The 18778-nt window shown below is 39.3% G+C and overlaps 1 protein-coding gene across 2 annotated transcripts in view; it reads right to left on the bottom strand.

The window, feature by feature from the left end:
* Nucleotides 1-1125: 1125 nt before the first annotated feature.
* SLCO1C1 (solute carrier organic anion transporter family member 1C1) overlaps nucleotides 1126-18778 on the bottom strand; it is a gene marked incomplete at both ends in the record, with an annotated part of 42272 nt that continues 24619 nt past the window's right edge. For both annotated transcript variants that reach the window (XM_080706610.1, XM_080706611.1), the window contains 7 exons: nucleotides 1126-1348; nucleotides 3051-3168; nucleotides 6287-6351; nucleotides 9090-9274; nucleotides 13657-13822; nucleotides 16556-16751; nucleotides 18204-18368. In XM_080706610.1, coding sequence (XP_080562736.1) covers nucleotides 1126-1348; nucleotides 3051-3168; nucleotides 6287-6351; nucleotides 9090-9274; nucleotides 13657-13822; nucleotides 16556-16751; nucleotides 18204-18368 — 1118 coding nt within the window. The remainder of the gene's footprint in view (nucleotides 1349-3050; nucleotides 3169-6286; nucleotides 6352-9089; nucleotides 9275-13656; nucleotides 13823-16555; nucleotides 16752-18203; nucleotides 18369-18778) is intronic.

The raw sequence follows: 18778 nt of genomic DNA, 5'->3' as shown, positions 1-18778 counted from the left end.
AAGGATCAGTCCCTCTTTAAACCTGTGGTAGAGGAAGATGACCACAGTACAGAAGAGACAGCTGAAATTTTAAGGTGGTGGGTTGCAAAATCTACTAGCTCTTGTCAAAGGAACACCATAAGCCAGGAAAGAGGAAACACCTGGAGTGAAATTCCCAGTTGTAGAGAAACAGAGCTGCCAGGCAGGCTGTTATTAGTGGCAATTCCTGTCTAGGACTTAATAGAATTGCTAGGCTTTCTGCTCAGTGGCAGATGAGTACCAAAAGACACTACCATCACTGTCTACTGCGCTCGGTTCCTGCTACAACAAATAAATTTATGGTAGAGTTTCAGAAGTTCAGCTTCCAAACACATCGGAGGAACATGCCACATGCATAAATAGGAGACTGCTTATATACATGAAATAGGAACAGTGCTTATTTAGTAGTATTTTTATCCCATTGAAATCATACAAGAATAAAGTATGTTAGTATTGATTTTTATTACTTTAAAACCATGGTTGCGTTAGTATCTCACAAAAAAGTGATCATAATGACCAATAGAGGAACTAGTAATCCAAAATTCTAATCTTCTAACTTCACACCATTTCTCAACAAATGTGCCACGACACATTTCTCTATCAGTTCTTGCATTTTAGTGGAAAGAGATGAGCAAGATGAACTCTCCCTCACTCTATCTGGCTCCGTCCCACCATCAAAATTGAGGAGGTGCTGAAGAAGCCGGGAACCTGAGTTGTGACCACTTTGAACAGTATTCTCTTCTGTTTCCAAGTAACTCAGCTCAGAAATTACCTACCACCACTATGCAATGTGGAGAGCTGTTCTACTAACCATACAGCTAATAGACCAATGAGCATACAGCAAAACAAATTACACATAAATTAGAGGCAGACGATTCGTTTTGTCACTTGCCTCTTCTGTTCTCTGTTTAATTATATTTATTACAGGTATATTATCTAATACGTAGGGCAAAAGCAAAGTAGGTTTCTTTTGGCAAAGAGAAAGAAGTGACACACTGAAAACCTTTTTGGTTAAAATTTTATTTGTTTGTAGAATTTCCGCACTCTAGAAAACATGGCTTCCAGTTCTTCCATTAGAAAACATAGCTTCCACCAGTCCCTATTTTTCTAAAGTCGTGTTTCCTTGCCTGGCCAGTACTGGGGCTGCAGCAAATAGTGATTGGTAGCAGAGTTTTCTTTCCTGCATCTTGTGGATACCACTGTCCTTTCTCTCTTGGTTATGAAGCCTCTATGTTTCGAAACATACTTTTTCTTCAAAACAAAAAGTACCGCAATGCTTAGAACAATGGACAGCATTCCCAGTGTCACAGTTAGTCCCAGATAGATGTGTCTAGAAGAAGAGAGAACGTCTGTCATAATCATTTCAACTGCCCAACTTGTAATACAACACACAAAGAAAAGGATGGTATCGGTCTGATGGTTTTCTTCAACAATGCAGACTTGAAATGCAATGCTATATGAAAGGCCTCTCTGTGAGCATTGGTGGACACCCAGAGGCTGTTTGCTCATGGACAGCAAGTTCTTAGTTCTACCATAATTTTCAGTGACCACTAGTTAGGTCATCTTCCCTATCTTCTCTGTACATGATTCTTTAGATGAAGTGACCACATCCCTGTTTACCCAAAGCACTTAAGTTGTATGTCATTTTATTTTTCAGTGTCTTTTTTTGTAGTCCTGGGGATCGAACCCGAGTCCTCAAGCATCCTTAGAATTGCTTCCACTTAGCTGCACACTCGTCCCCTGTATGATTTTAATAGGGCTGGCTGTCACGCTCCAACGCATACATCCAGTTTTGCATGATAATCTATGTGTCTACCCTCTTCTCAGACCTTTCCCAAATTTATTTCCAGGAAAAAACCACATGAACCAAAGATGAAGAGAATCCGAGTTCTCAGTAAAGCAGAACAACGTAAGAATTAACCAGAGTTTTCCATCAGATTTTTCCGTAAGATCTCTTTACTCCATCAAGAATGCTAAGGCCTGGATGGGTAGGTTGTTGACCTCATTTCAGGCACCTTGTAAACACACTCTTGGTCTCAGAAATATGTTGTCTCCACACAGAAGTGCATACAGCCTTCGCAAATGTGAGGGAAACTCAGATTACACTCACAGAGGCTGTCCCTTTCAAAGGCCAGCATAAATTTCACACATAACATCAAAGCCGATTAGGTCAAACACACTTGACATGGTCTGCCCAGTTCACATCCAACTCCGATGGTTCAGGACCAAGTTTATTTCTCTAAAAAATGCTCAGCCTCTAAGTCTTAAAAACAAAACAAAACAAAAATCTCGTCTTGCTTTTAAGTCATTGAAGCATTGCTGTAAGCAACAAGGGGATTAGATGTTTGATGGATGGAGCTGCGCAGTACCATAGTGCCCCTGCCCATCACACTCCTTCAAACAGAGGAAACTTTTCACTCCACTAATTGCAAGTCCTGGGATAATTGAACATCAGTTTGGCAATTAGAGCCAGACAGACAGAAAGCCAAATACAATTCTTGCCCAGGGGGATTATAGCTGACGTAAATGGTACAGTTTGGCTCAGTTTGAAAGAGAATAGAATTAAACCCCAAATGTGACCTAAATTTAAATGACTCTGAGTTTGAGGGAATTATTTACCTATTAATATGCATGAACTTGGAACTAGGATCTTCCTCATACTTTTAAAGAGTTATTCATTTAGAATGGGAGCCAGTGTTGGGATTGGGAGAAAAATAAATATCTATCAAATAATTCAATAATAGTATCATTAATAAAATATTTTGTAAAATATCCTTTTTTTTTTTGGCAGTGGGATTGAACCCAGGGGCATTTCATGTCCAAGGTACATCCCCAACTCTTTTGATGTTTTATCTGAAATACAGCCTTGCTAAGTTGTGGAAGGCCTAAGTTGCTGAGGTTGGCCTCAAACTTGTGACCCTCCCATGTCTCCCTCCAAGGAACGAGGATGACAGACACATGTTGGGTGAGATGATTCTTTACTTGCAACTGGGGCACTGGTGCAAAGATGTGGGGAGGCATTGATATGGTACCTGAAGGCATTCGAATCATAGAATCTGCAAGACCCTCTACTTCCACAGGGCTTAAATCCCCACTTGAGGCATGACGTATCGATCAAAACTCCAAAATATACTGGAGCCGGGATCCCCGCTGTGAGAAAACACATAATTGTTACGGAAAATATATTCTGTGTTCTTGGTTATTCATAACCAAATATTGTATAGTTTGGGCCATTCAATTAAATAGATAAATCCCCAAGACGTCTGCTCTAAGATGAGCACATTTACAAGTTTCTCTTTGTGCTTAATGTGGTTTTCCCATTTCCTCAATGCCCTGTATAACTTTCTTTATCTGAAACACTTTCTTCTCTCTGCTTTCTCTTTTTTTTTTTTTCCTGTTTCTGCGGACATTTATTTTATTTTCACTATAGACTACCATTTTTACACACATTTCACATTATTATAAAAAAGACCCAAGATAATGCACTTAAGAGAAAATAAATTGTACACAAGAGAGCCAGTATTCTAATCTAGAGGCTGAATTTTTAAACTAATATATGTATATTTCTCTTCTTAAACCCAGTTGAAATGTTTTCTTTCTGATGATCCGAACTGCATTAGTGCCGGCACTCCTTTCAAAAGCTCCGCCACTCTCGGAAGGCTCCTTCAATTGCCTCTCCTGATATAATCTATGGGATGCAGGGGCAGGAAACATGTCATTCTTATTTGTGCTACAAACGTGAATAGCTTCTCAACAAATGTTGATTGGGAACTTAATTTTTCCTCATGGAGATAAAACCTCTCATGTACAAATTTTGAACACAAAGATGACGGGATGCTTGCAATGCATTTGGAACTTAATTTATATTTTATGTTTCCAACTGGTGGCCCACTAATGACTAATTATATATATGTATATTTATATAGAAGCATAAATATATATTAAAATATATAAGATGGGTATGTAAAATAAAATTAAAATATATAAGCTGGATTACACTTGTAATTCTAGCATTTGGGAGGCTGAGACAGAAGGATCTGGGCTCATGGACAGCCTCAGCTCCTTAGTGAGACCCTTTTCAATTTATTGGGGCCCTGTTTCAAAATAAAGAATAAAAAATAGGGCTGGGGGTATAGCTCAGAGGTAGAATGTCCCTGGATGGATGGTTCCATTCCAAGTACTGCAAATATATATATATATATATATATATATATATATATATATATATATATATATAATATATTATATATATATATAATGTACACACACACACATATATATATGTACACACACACATATATATATATGTATTATTAATGAGTAGACAATATAGAAAACTGAGAGATTTAGCTGACGACCCTTCATATTTAGCTCTCTCCACGTTTTTAAAAATATACTAATGATTTTCAAAGAAAAATATGAGTCCCACACACTGTCCCACAGTCCAGAGTTGTCTGATGATGTTATAATAACATTGTTTAAAGTGCCCCCTCCTCCTCCTTCATTTTTCCTATAACCTGGTAGTTCTTGAGCTTGTGAGACAGAGGTTAAACTTATTTGGGGACTCGAAAGTTCTGAGGACTCGAATGCACCCCAACAAGGAGGCACGGATTCTCCTGTCGGCCTTCCTAGTCCTGTGAAGAGGGGCCTGGGACTCAGGCTATGCCAGATGGGTCTCTCCAGGACAGAGTGCCTCACCAGTTTTCACCACAGCTTTTTGCAACTGTTGATGAAGTGACAAAAGTATTTTTTTTAACTTCTATTCCTCCTCTACAAGTTGTTTGGGGATTTTTCTCCAAATTTTAGTTTTCTTTCATTGACTATTTGGTCACTTTGAAATATAATTAATAGGAGAACAACAGGATAAGGAATTGATCCCTTATTATTTTTTAAGGAAATGAGTGAGTTCCCTGGTGCTCTTAGGATTTCAAAGTGTCATTATGATTTTCAGTATGTTTTTAAATTATCACTATTTTTAATATATTCAATGTGTTTCAGTAAACTGCAGCAATTACTAGTAGTATCATTTATTCTGTATAGTTTTGAATTTCTTTATGAGAGTTTTAGCATCTTTTCATATATTTAAGGCCTTGGCGTTATTTTTCATTAAATATATATTCCTATCTTTTTTCTATTTTTTTTCTGGTTGCTTAATGGCCTTTTTCTTCCTAAACTTTAGGAGACCTCTTTCTCATGGGAAAGCAATGCTTGTCAGCTGTATAGGTTGCGAAATATTTCCAGTTCATCATTTGCCTCTGGCCTTCACTTATTTTTGATACTTTTCAAATACTATTTTTTCATCAGACAATTTTATAAATGATTTTCTTTCGCTAGAACTGTTTTTGCTCTGTGGGTTGTATCTACGTTCCTAAGGACGGGGAGACCCAGGGACAGCGTCAGGCCCTGCCTGTACTTTCACAGCAAGCTCGGTTTTTCTGTTGTAGAGCTGCAGTAGGCCTGATGGCTGACACCTTCATCTTTGTGTCTTTCCCGCCACTACCAATATGATACTGTGCTTGCACATGCAGCCATTTGATACCACGGTCTATGCAGGCCAAACTCAGCTTCAGGTTCTCAAAGTGTTACCTTTGTTTTTCTTTCTACAAAGCTGTCTTCTGTCAAGTTCAGAGGGACATTTACAGTCGTTTCCTCTTATCCTTTAGGCTGTGACCTCTTTCGGAGTAGAACCTTAGCTGTTCCTTTTACTATTTTCTATGGGTTCTAACCAATGCGTATTTTAAAAAGTTGCAGTTTGAAAAGAAACTCTATTTTAAAGAATTACTTGCTCAAGTCCATTTGCTTGGATTGTTTAAACCACCTCTTCTTCTACCTAAAGCTGCATCCTTGGATAAACGTTAACAGTAGTTCAAAAGAAGTTTTTTTCCATAATAGTAGCTAAAATAAGTTATTTGGGGCTCTGGCGCTTTTTTACTGACTTTCTTTCTGGTGGCTTTCCCAAAAGAGTAACAGATGTTATGACATCAGAAAAGGGCTTAAAGACATGAAGTTGTCAAAGAAAATTTATGATTGTTATCAGGAATGCCTTTATTAGATTTCTAGCATATAATAGGCACTCCGTAAATATTTATGGAACAGAAGAAGGGAAGAATCAAGAAAAAGGTGGAGAGAGAAAAACAGTAGACAATGAATATGGGCTTGGCCATTTGTATCGAGTAGCTATGGAGGTAATTTGGTAAAAATATTTAGAAGAGTTTTCAAAATATACTTATGACGAGTGCTACAAATTAAAAGCATGCATTATACTTACCAAGAACCCTAACTGCTAAGGTATAGATGCCCAGGGCAAAAGACTTGAGCTGTGGATTAATGCATCTGAAATTTTAAAAAAAGCATTATTACAAAGCAAAGCAACAACAACAACAAATGCTTTAAGACAAATGGAAACGTTAGTGATGATTTTCTTGACACACATGGAATCCCGCTAGCATTCAAGTAACGTTTCTGAAGAATCCACTAGTGTGTCAGCACAGGGGAGGAAAAATGTGTAAAGAACACTTTCTACATTCTGTGACGTGCAGTGCTCCTGTGAGTCCATAGCAAACGTCTCCAGAAGGTCAATCAATCACTCCTAGAGAAATAGTCACATGGAAAAAGAAAATACAGTAAAACCAGAAGCTTAACCAGCACAATCGCCAAGCCTCGAGAAAACACAGTCTAGGACATAGTAAGACCATGGAGCAACAGTAAAAGTTTAAAAACTTATGACTAGTTTTTGGGACTTTTTGTCCAAGAGCACAGGGTCAGATGGATCAGACTCGACACAATCTAGTGATCTTGCCAAATGTTACTGCTAACGATGGGGACCTGAGTCGCCCAGAAGACGTCATGAACGCAGAAAATTCCAAGGGTGTCACTGCTTAACCTTAACTATCTGGCCTATAGATTTTAATAGTAATAATCATGCTAATTTATAATCACTTATCGAATGTTAACCCTGGTACTGAATGTTTACTAAACATTATATTATTCTGCATTTATTTATTTACTTATTTATGGTACTGGGGAGTGTTACAGGGGCATTCTACCTCCAAGATACACCCCCAGCCATATATATATGGAAATATATATATATATATGGAAATATACATATACATGGGAATATATATATGGAAATATATATATGGAAATATATATATATGGAAATATATATATGGAAATATATATATATATATAATTTGGAAACAAGGTCTCACTAGGTTGATAAGAGTTTCACTACTTGCTGAGGCTGTCCTCGAACCTGTGATCCTCCTATCTCAGCGTAAAGGAGGCTAACATCATTTTTCTTCTTGAAGGGGCATGTGGGGGGGGGGGCTTTTCAAGCTAGGTAACCTGATTCTTCACTGGGCCCAGGAGACTTCAGAGCACAGGACACAAAGGTGTTGAAGAAGTAGCCTCACTGTCTAGAAACGTTAACACAAATCCTGCCCTGCAAGGACCCCATGAGCCCATCTGCAAACGCCGATTGCTCTTACGCTTCTTAAACTATCTGGAGAATGGAACATTTTTAGATGGTAGGTTCTATTGTCTGTCTCTCTTTTCTAGTTGATTTCATGTTAAAAACTGTGAAATTAAAACCACTTTTGATTAATTTTAAAAATTAGTTTTCACCTAAAATCTCTTTAAAGAGCTATTTTGAAAATTATCCAATTCATGTGTTGAAAGATAAATTTCCAGTACATTTTGACTTTTCCTCTTGAATAATTTTGTCAAAATTTATATTTTTGTAAAATTTTACCCAAATGTAAAATAGAAATATTTGCAAAAAGCTAAGATAATTGGAATGAAAGTATTATCACTGAGAATCCTGGTAATCAAACTAACTTTTTAATTTTTTAAAAATAGAGTCCCTCTAAGATGCTGAGACTGGCCTCAAATCTATGATCCTCTTGTCCCATCCTCCCAAGTATTGGAATTCCAAGTGCTTGCTATTATACCCAGATCCATTTAAGTTTTAATTAGGTCACATTAAGTATCTAATCATGTTCTTTAGATACCATAAATGACAATTGAAAGAGTGACTTAAAATTTAAAATGGTTAACATTTTTAAAAAAAGATATTTATAATATCCTTAGAACTAATGCTTAGTCCCCACTTAAACTTATTATAAAAACATTACATAAAAATTAAAAAGTATGCAAGTACATCATTTAAAATTATTTTAGAGATTTTATGCAAAAATATTTTAAGTCATTTACATGGTCTTCATAGTTAGGATCCTCAAAAAATCCAGAAGCTATGAAATTGGTGGCAGATACTTATACATGGCAAAAATATACAGAAAAATAGCCTATAGATTAAGAATTAGAAATGTAGAACACTGTGGTATCAGCAAGGCGTGGTGGGCACGCTTGTAATCCCCGCGCTTGGGAGGCTGAGACAGGAGGATCGCATGAGTTCAAAGCCAGCCTCAGCTACTTAGTGTGACTTTCAGCAACTTAGTGAGACCCTGTTTCCAAATAAAATATGAAAAAGGTCTGGGAGTATAGCCTGGAGGTAGAAAGCCTCTGGGTTCCACCCCCAGTACCACCAAAAAATAAATATATAAATAAAAGAACACTGTGGTATCAGAAAACTCTTTAAAGTATCTTGTAAAATGTTTCTCCCCAAACTCGTGGAATTCTTTTCACTAATTTTATTGATACATTATAGTTATACTTAATAATGGGGTTCCTAGTGAATATATACACACACACACAGCTCCATATAGATTAATTTGGTCTGTGAGAAAATGATGGTTCATCGAAAACAAATCTTATCTGTGCCAGTTAACACTGTCACACACACCAGAAGCAGTTACTGTTTACTGAATAATTATACTGATGTTAGTTACCAACATTGCAACTGACCAACAGTTTCCAAATACTGTTAGCTCTAACAGCTTTAATAAGCCACGCCTTGGTGTGGAAACCCAAAGAAGAAGACACATCAAAACAGAACGAAGATGCAGGTCAAGGTCCTGCACTAGCTTCAAGGAATTGCGGTGATTTCACAGAAGAACAATTGCTGCCTTAGGCTGAAGTTGGCAAGTGAGGGTGGAATTACTATTCACCTCAGAAGTAGCATGTATCCAGGGATGCCACCTAGAGATAATGTGTAGGATGTGATGACGGAAATCACAAGGAAATACAGAAATGTTTGGGGACATCCATTGTCCTTCTGACATCTGCCCATGATGCCTGAGGAATTTCCCGACTTAGAGGTTGTAATCCCCACACAGGTGCAGTTATAAAATACCTGCAACACGACAGAGAGACCACAGTCAATGAGGGAATAATGGGAGAAAATGAAAACTCAGTATTTATTTAAAGATTCTTTACAATGCTCCACAAATGCATTATATAGACAATGGGGAAATACGCTTTTGTTTTTCTGTGCCAGGGTACATTGAACACGGTGAAATCAACAGAGAAAGTATTGTATATTAAGACAGAAGACTGTAAGCCTACAAACTGCACATCCTGCAGAACAGTCTCCCGGAAAATCCTCCCACCCCAACCTCTCCTTCCCTCCCTCACTACCACCTGCACATCGTGCCAGGCCTCTTTCCTCCTTGATCACTGCAGTGGCCCTGTGCACGCAACTGGTTTCCAGTCTTATCCAGCTAAAACCTGTTTCCCACATAGCAACCCAAGTGAACTTTAAGATGGCAGTCAGATTGCACTCACGCCCCAGCTTCACAGTGCTTGATCAGGACACATGAAAACCCAGTCAGTACAGGGGTTTCTGTGTGCTCCACTCTAAGAACCCCTCTGATCTTGGTCCTCAACAATTTTTCTTTTGTTTTGGCCAAACATATGGCCCTCATTGGGGGCACTTTGCCACTGACAAACTTCCCTTCAAACATGTTCAGGATCTTCATGCCTCATGGCCTTGCTATTTCCTCTGCCCAGAGAGATCTTCTAGTAGCTGGTGCCCTCAATTTCAGGTGTCTGCTGATATTTCAGGAGCGGGCACTTCTATGACCACACATTCAAAATGGCACCTCCTGCCTTTATTCTCTCATCCAAAGATTTGTTTTCTTCACAGTACCTACAACTACTCATTAGAATATCATTCGTATGTTGACTTATTGCAAAATTTATTTCTCCACCATAACAAACGCTGTATAAAGGTAGACTCTGCTTTGCATCAGTAGGCACCAGGACCTAACACTGGCCCTTGTTTTTTGTATTCAATAAACGTTTGACAAGAAAATGGGCACACTCTGAGTATATTACAAACTTATGTTGGCTATAAGGTCTGATATATACAGGGGAAAAAAGGTCTGATATATACAATTTGACTAAATTTAGACTAAAGAGAGACAACTTTGATAATCCTTTAATAGATTATTTTTCTAAAACTCATTTATGAGATAAAATTTATATAATAAAATTTCTTACTACATACAAAATTTTATACTTTGTATTATATATTGCTATATAGTGAGTACTCATTTTTTTATCACAGAAGAGTTTATAAAATTTTAGATAAAGAATGAAGGAAATCTGGCATTTCCATTTTTAAGAAAAATGCGGGTCTGGGGATGGAACCCAGGGTCATTCTACCTCCAAGCTACACCCCGTGCCCTATTTTTTATTCTTTATTATAAAACCGGGTTTTACTGAGTTGCAGAGGGCCTCACTAAGTACCTGAGGCTGTCCGCGAACCGCCATCCTCCCGTTTTAGCCTCCCAAATGCTGGGATTACAAGCGTGCAATAGTGACTCTATTTTGGAGGGAGGGAGTCAGGTTGAAACTAATTTTGTATGTGTGGTATTGTGGTTGAAGCCAGGTATGTTCTGGTTCTGAGTTACATATGCAACCCTTTATGTTTTTTATTCTGAAACAGGGTTTTGCTAAATTGCTGAGTCTTCTTAAATTGCTGAGGCTGGCCTTGAATCTGCAATTCTCCTGTCTCAGCCTCCCAAGTACTTGGATTATAGGTGTGTGCCACCACACTTCATAAAAACTCTTGAATGCTGACTCTCCTATGCATCTGGGTTCTCACATGAGGGAGAGATGTATAAAATAAATACCCATGTACTTGAACACCAGGAGATGTAAATGCAGTTCCGTTTTGAAGCATCCATCTTAGCCTCTGGAATATAGTGCCTTCAATAAACGGTTAGTCCAGATAAGAAAAACTTGCATGCTCTTGAGACCAAAAAATAGAAGAAGCATAAAGGAAAAAGAAAGAAAAGAAATAAGGAAGGACTCAACACATAGGTACAGGTAGAAGACTTCAAAGGCACAAAAAAAAATCAAAAGGCAGATCAATTTGTGAAATTGCAGTAAACTGAAGAGCTTTTGTACAGCAAAGAAAACTATCAAGAATCTCAAGAGAGAACCGACAGAATGGGAGAAATTTTTTGACAAATACTCCTTCAATAGAGGACTAATATCTAGAATATACAGAGAACTCAAGAAACTCACCACTAAGAAAATGAATAACCCAAACAACAGGCAAGTGAACTAAATAGACAAAAGAAATTCAGTGGCCAATAAATGTATGAAGAAAATGTTAGAGATTATCAGAGAGAGAAAAATCCAAACTACCCTGAGATTCCACCTAAGTCCAACTAGAACGGCCATCATTCAAAACACAAACAGCAACAAACGCTGGCGAGGATGTGGAGAAGTGGGAACTCTAATACACTGCTAGTGGGACTTTAAATTAGTGCAGCTACTTTGGAAAACAGTAAAAAGGATCCCCAGAAGAATGGGAACAAATCTACCATATGATCTACAATACCATTTCTGGGTATCTAACTGAAAGATTGGAACCAAACTACCAAACTAATGTATGCGTATCCATGTCCATAGCTGCACAATTCACCATAGCCAAACTATGGAACCAGCCAAGACGTCCATCAACTGATGAATGGATTACAAAACTGTGGGATATGGACACCATGGAATTTTACTCAGCCATAAAGAAGAATAAAATTATGTCATTTGCGAGGAAATAAATGAAACTGAAGAACATTATGTTAAGTGAGATTAGTCAGTCACCAAAAGTAAAAAATCAGATGATATCCCTAATAAGTAGAAGCTAGAGAGAAAGAGTCATAGGAGGAACTCTAGACAAAGAAAGAGAAAGCACAGATAAGCAAATAAGGTGACTCAACGGAGGGATATGGGAGGGGAACAGAGGGAAACTCCCTAATGGACAGGATGGACACTCACAAACATATCAAAGTCAGTCACTAAGCCAAACATGAGAAGGAGGGAGGGGAGGGAATGGGGAGGGAATTGGGGAAGGGCTCAATGTGTGATGCGTGCGTGTGTGCCTCCACCATCTTGTACTCCATTAAGATGTATGATTACAACTCATCAGTACAAAGAAATAAATAAAGTCAAACTATAAATTGAAAAAAATAAACCTAAAAATAAATAAATAAAAGCCAAAAAGAAAAGGACAGTGAGGGCTCACTCAGGTTTCAGACGGTTGGGAAATCATATTTACTGTTGTAGGAAATGCTTTCTGCCTTGCATAAAATGTTACAAAACAGAAAAATAACCAAAGAGAAAGGCCGCAGGTGTTATTCTCCATATTCGGCACGTGTTTGAGTCAGCATTCTATCTGGTCCAGGAGCACATTCAGAGCAACAGAGCCCACCTCTCAGCCCTTGAGCATTGCCAAGCAGAGTTCACAAGACACCGTGGTATAAGGAATACTCCGTGTTTGGGCCAGGAACATGGAGACCTGTCTCTTAATGATTGAAGCACATCCTACCCTTCACAACTGGTTCCTTTAATGAGCTGAATGTTTTTTTCAACCCATGTGTTAAGATATTAACTGCCAATGTGCTGGGATTGTGGTGTGAGGCTTTGGGGTACAAGGCTACATCCTTCGTGAATGGGATGAGCAGGCTTCTAAGAAGAGACGTCTTTCACGCTCTCTCTTCTCTGCCCTGTGAGGACAGAGAAAGTTTGCCATCAGCAGACCAGGAAGCTAGCCCTCACTGGGCCGTGTATCTCCTGGCACCTGGATTTCTCAGGCTCCAGAACTGTGAGACATACGTGTGTGTTTCAGCCCGGCAGTCCATGGTGTATATGTTACAGCAGCCTGTACTCACTGAAACAGCTTTCTGTCTAGATTTCCAACTCATCTCCTTCTCACACTGTATAGAAACCCTCCGTTCCAGCCCGCCTATACTTTTTATTAATTGGCTTGTTTCCCCCAAGCAGAGATGTTCCAGAACCATTGATCTCCTCAAATGGATTCCTGACGCCTGGGTTGATAATCTGGACCTAGACCTCCTAATGCTGGACTCCATTTGTCCAACCTCCTAAAATCTTCAAGGATAAATGGCACTTTGGGTCAGGAGATAGGTATTCCAAAGAACTTATGATCAGAACAAATGATCTGATCATAAAGTAGAGACTTCTTTATTTAGCCCTAATAGTCCTTATACGGGAAACGAAACAGGTGGCTACAGAAGCTGCTCCACCCTGATTTGGGATTCTAACGCTTATCCTAATTATTTCAAATTTAGATCCAGTAGGAATGGTGACATATTTTAAGGACAAGAGCCCAGGGCCTACCCAGTTGGTCCGCTGCCGGCCCTGTGGTATGGTGGAGCTCTACGGGTAACAGGCTCATGGACATGCGCTTAGGGGGAGGTTCCTTACGAGGCTCTTTCCGCTGCTGGTGGAGATTTGGCAACCGGCCAGACAAGCAGACGCGTACGTGATTCCATTCTCACCGCACATGGGCTCCCACTTGGTCTCTGAACACTGGCATCTTGCGTTGCAATCTGAGAAGAGAGCCCGCTCACCCTCAGAGACAGGCTTGGTTCTGAAAAGAAACGCAACAGTGTCAAAGATTACCTCTCAGCTGGCAACACCCTCCTATTTTCAAATAGCAGTGTCCTCGGTTGACATGATGCTGCCCACAAAGTTTACCTTTGGGAACACAGTTTTCATCAGAAATGCCAGTGTCTGACCTTGATCTGTGAGTTGACTACTAGGCTATTTTCTCTAGAAAATTATCTTTAAAAGCTCACGAACTCCTGCAATGTCCACTCCTTAGCTATGGATTTTCCTGTGGCCAGCTTCCTTGAGGGTCCTTTGATATGTTTCCATGCAAAGGTACGTGAGCAGGACTACAAGAAAAGTCAATCTCTAGAGTCACTGGGGAGAGCCCATGAGTCAGAACTTAGACATAGTAAAGTGTGTGGGGGGGCACTAAGCACAGTCTGAATGTATGCCATTTAATATAAGAAAATAAAATGTAATAAGCTCAAAATTTGTATCATTTGTTACTAGCAAACCCGGTAATAGAACTCTTCCAGGTCATTTTATTTTAGTTTCTTCGATCACATGAAATTTATTTTCCTTGATGTAGAAGAAAAGTATCTTCTGTTCCCATACCTAACTCCTGCGGACAGGGTTCCTCTGAAGCGTCCGGAATCAAAAAAGCCTTTCTCAACAAAGCAATATGGGGCAATTCAGTATTTTATGACGCCAATTATTTTATATCACTCAGAGAACATATAATTTTCTATCTAGGGCATAAATGAGCTATATACATGTTTTGACAATAAAGTTATAACTAAGAGCTTCAACAAATACGTTAAATTATTTACCCAAATGAGATTTTCTTTTCTTTCAAAACAGTTATGCTGAAAGGTGAGAGATTTCCCAGTGATATTACCCTTTCTTTGGGCTCAGAAATTATCCTCAAAAGAGCAAAGTTATCCTCAGAAATTAAATCTTTGCCACTGTTGAGGATATCCTAAAACGTAAAGACAGAAGTTTGGAGAGGGGAGCTCTAGAGAGTTGGAAACCCTGAGAGCCTCGTCCTCAGGCAGTCACAGCCTTTCCACAGGGCTCCTCAGAAGGAGCCAGTCCTCACCCTATAGAGGAATTTTTGTTTCTTAAGCATATTGAACCTTTTAATATGTAAGTAGACTTTTACCACGTATGTGAACCTCAACATTTGGCAGGTGTTGTGTGCCTATGTGTTTGCTCTAGGCCTATAAAGTCCGATGTAGAAAGGACACTGTACTTTGAGCCATGCTGCCTTCCAACCCAAGATGTGCACTTGGTGGACCTAACTCTGGGAAGCTAACTGCCTTTGCTAAACTCAGTCTGTTTCAAGCAAGGATAATAAAAAAAACCTCATAAAGGCATTTGAAAGACACAAGGAAGAAGATGAAAATTAATGCGTTTTTTAAATTGCCAAATAAAAATGACGGCACCACTGTCCATCTACCATGAGAATCACAGGAGTAGTTAAAGATGACGCAGGGCTGCCACTCTTTCTAGAATCTTCTTGCAACTCGTACCTATGGCCAACATTTGTAATCTACTTTTCTGGCTGTTACCAAGACAACAGTGCACCCAGTCGAGTCTAATAATAGCAATGCTGCAAACGATAACTCCCAGACCATGTCATTTGTGAGCTTGATAATTTTCCTGAACATCTTATTTATTTTTTAAGGTTTTTATTGGTGTCCTGATGGCAAGAATTATTCTGTGCTCATTTATCAGGCTGATGTACAAAACAGAGGTGAAAAGAGAGAGATAATAAGACAGGCAGCATGGAAGGGAGAGGAGAAGAGGGCTGGATAGTAAATAGTAAGAACTCAGAGTAGACAGAAGAGAGTGTTCTGTGTGCGCCCTGGAGCCATTAACAGGTTTCAGGCAGCCAGGCAGATATAATTGGGGAGGTCTTTTTCAATTCTGAGGAATTTTCCTCAATTTTTTATTATTGTAAAGTCTAAATAATATTTTAAAACAATCAATGCGTAAGTATGAAAGAAGATGAAGAAAGTTACCTCTGGAGATTCGTGTTTAAAGGCGTGATGGAAAGGACTCCCAAAGAAAAAAGGTAAACTGAGTCCCCTGAGATTTGGCCTTCACTAACAAATACAGACTCTAGAAACTAAGTATTTACTCACCCGCCTCGTAACACAGAACAGCAATATCAGACATATAAACAAATATTCTCCCAGACCACTGTGAGCCACCCAGCTAATGGGCTGCGTGGGGTCCTAGGCTGAGGACAGCCATTCCCTTCAGAAACTCCCTCTGATTCAAGCACAACAGAGACTACGCCAAGTGCGCAGGTTCCCAAAGAGGGGGAAAACAATCGTCTCCATGAACAGAGCATTTATTTTGACAGGCAAGAAAGCACATCATCTTCATGGACAGTGTCTCCCTTGAGCCTTACACAACCTTAAGAGGCAATCATTAGTTCTATCTTGAAAATAAGAAAATTGAGTCTGGATTGGTTAAAATAACTCATTCAACATATGAGGTGAGATCCAAGGTCTGTTATTTCTACTATCAGACACATCCTCCGATGTGAGGTGTGGATTTCACATTTTTTATGTTTCTCTAAGACACTGAATTTTCAGAGGAAATGGCAAAGTTTGGTGACAAGGGACGCCAAAGTTTTAAATATCGTCAGCTATTGTAAAATAAAACAATAATTCCTTCTCAGAGTTAGGATGCTTACAAAAAAAACTTGTCATGCTTTACAACTCTATAAATAATGAATAAAATTATTCAGTGAGGAACTTACCCTTGGTAGGAGATAGTCAGTCCTGCCACATCAGAATTTTCACAGCCCAGGGCAAACAGGGAGAGAAAGAGGAGGTAACCAAAGACAGATGATCCCAAGTAGAGTTTTGCAGCTCCACACACACTGATTTGGAATTTTTTCATAACAATCCCCCCTGAGAATATCCCAAGGGCTACAGCAGGTATGTTGATAAGCCCTAAAGAACAGGAAAAATCCATTATTTTGAAAATTGCTAAAAGAAACCTAAGTACTCTTACATAGACCCTTTAAGTGATTGTCCAAAAAAAAAAGTATGCAATTATTCCTGACACCAGATTAGATGATTTTGTCACTTTTAACCTATTGAAATATTCAGAGTCACTGTCACCTATTGTCACTGAGGGTTTTTGGAGAAAGCGCGGATCATGGATTAGTAACAGAAACAACAGAAACAACAGAAACAACAGCAGCCACACGATATCTCGCACAGCGCACAAAATCTCTAAATACGGAATGAGTCAGCACATTGTTGACATTTTGGTTCAATCCCAGGAATAACAGTACAACCGGTGGCTAGCTAGGTCATCATTAGTGTTCTTTAAGGTTTTACATAAAAGAATTGCACATGTTATGTAGAGAATTTTTTAAAAACCTTCATTTCTATTTTCTGGCTGAAATAAACTTTGTTTTTGTTGACCCATCTCCTTAGCATCTTGACCTGGTATTGTTCCAAACAGTAGGGATGTAGATTCATTATTTTTTTAATATACTAGCCCCTTAGCTCATCATTTCATGTATTTTCTAATCCCCGTTGCCCTTCACTGCAGTCTTAAGAGTGGGCGTATTATCGTCTTTACTTTGGAGAACAGTTTATTCCTATTCAGTGTAAATGGTAAAAATCAGATTTGAAGGTGGGAGGCTGAAGCCCAACGCCAAGCTGTCCATTAATACATTACACTGCCTCTTCTTCAAAGAGTTCGAGAGAGAGCATCATTGGTAAATAGATATGCAACCTCACTAAGTATCAAGTAAATGGAAGAAGCCAATGAACGCTGGGCATCTGGGCTCTGGACCCTCCTCCTGAGTTTGGACCTCAGTTCTACCACTTAATAGCTGTGCACCCCCACGCCATTTTCTGAGCACCCCTAACACTGTGTTCTCATCTGAAACTTAATTAATACAAGCTGACTATCTCTTATTCAAAATGCTGGTTTGTGCTTTGAATTCTTTTTCAGATTTCAGAACATTTACACATACACAATGAGATGTTTTAGAGATTGGACCTGTGTCTAAACAAGTATTTTTATGTATACCTTATTCACATAGCCTAAGTATAATTTTAAACAGTATTTTTCTTATGCCTGTGTTTTACTGCAACCAGCCACACAAGGGCAACTGTGGAATTTTCTGCTTGTGGCTTTGGGTAAGCATTTTAGGTTTTGGATTGTGGGGTTAGCAGTGCTCAGCTTGTCACAGTGTTGTTGAGATGGTCAATTGACAGTGTTCAGGCAAAGTTCATAGCTCAATATCTGGTGCAAAAAAAAATCATTCAAATAAATTCTATCCATCAGATTTAGGTTTAAATCCTGGAACAATCTAAGATAGGTGGGAGGTAAACTAGATGCATACACATCTGTAACAAAGGGAAGCGTAAGTCGCAGCAGCGTACCGATCACAAAGTTGGCCTTGGAGGCCGACTGCCCGTACTGCTGCTCGATGTACTTGGGCTTATAGGTCACCATGCCAAAGAGGGAGTTGAACTGGACGGTGCTCGCACACACATACAGGAAGTACACTGGGTTTCCAAAGAGAGTCTTCAGTGACGGGAGGAAATCTGCAAAGAGGAAAATGACATGAAGTCATTCAGGGTGGCGTCACACACACAGCAGGACAGAGACGCTGGGTCTCCTGGTGATGGCGGTCAGGAGTGTTCACAGTGCACGCACACACACAGACACACACACACACACACACACACACACACACACACACACACACACACTGTGCATTAAGCCAACAGCACACAGCAGGGCTGCAGTGTGGCCGGGTTCACATCTAAACACTTGCTTCTACAGGCACATGCTATGGTTGATGTTCCAGGTACAGGTCAAATGTCATAGATTCCTTTAACTGCTGTGAGTCAAAGAAGAGAAAGATGAGAATTCCCTCTCACCATCCAGCTGGGAGCCACGGGTGGATAATCAAGAACTTCCAGTTTCTTTTAAAACCTCTACAATGATCAGC

This window comes from Muscardinus avellanarius (genome assembly GCF_963383645.1).
Source record: "Muscardinus avellanarius genome assembly, chromosome: 11".
Lineage (NCBI taxonomy): Eukaryota > Metazoa > Chordata > Mammalia > Rodentia > Gliridae > Muscardinus > Muscardinus avellanarius.
Note: the sequence above shows the minus strand (reverse complement) of the source record. Positions and strands in the feature narration are given on the sequence as shown.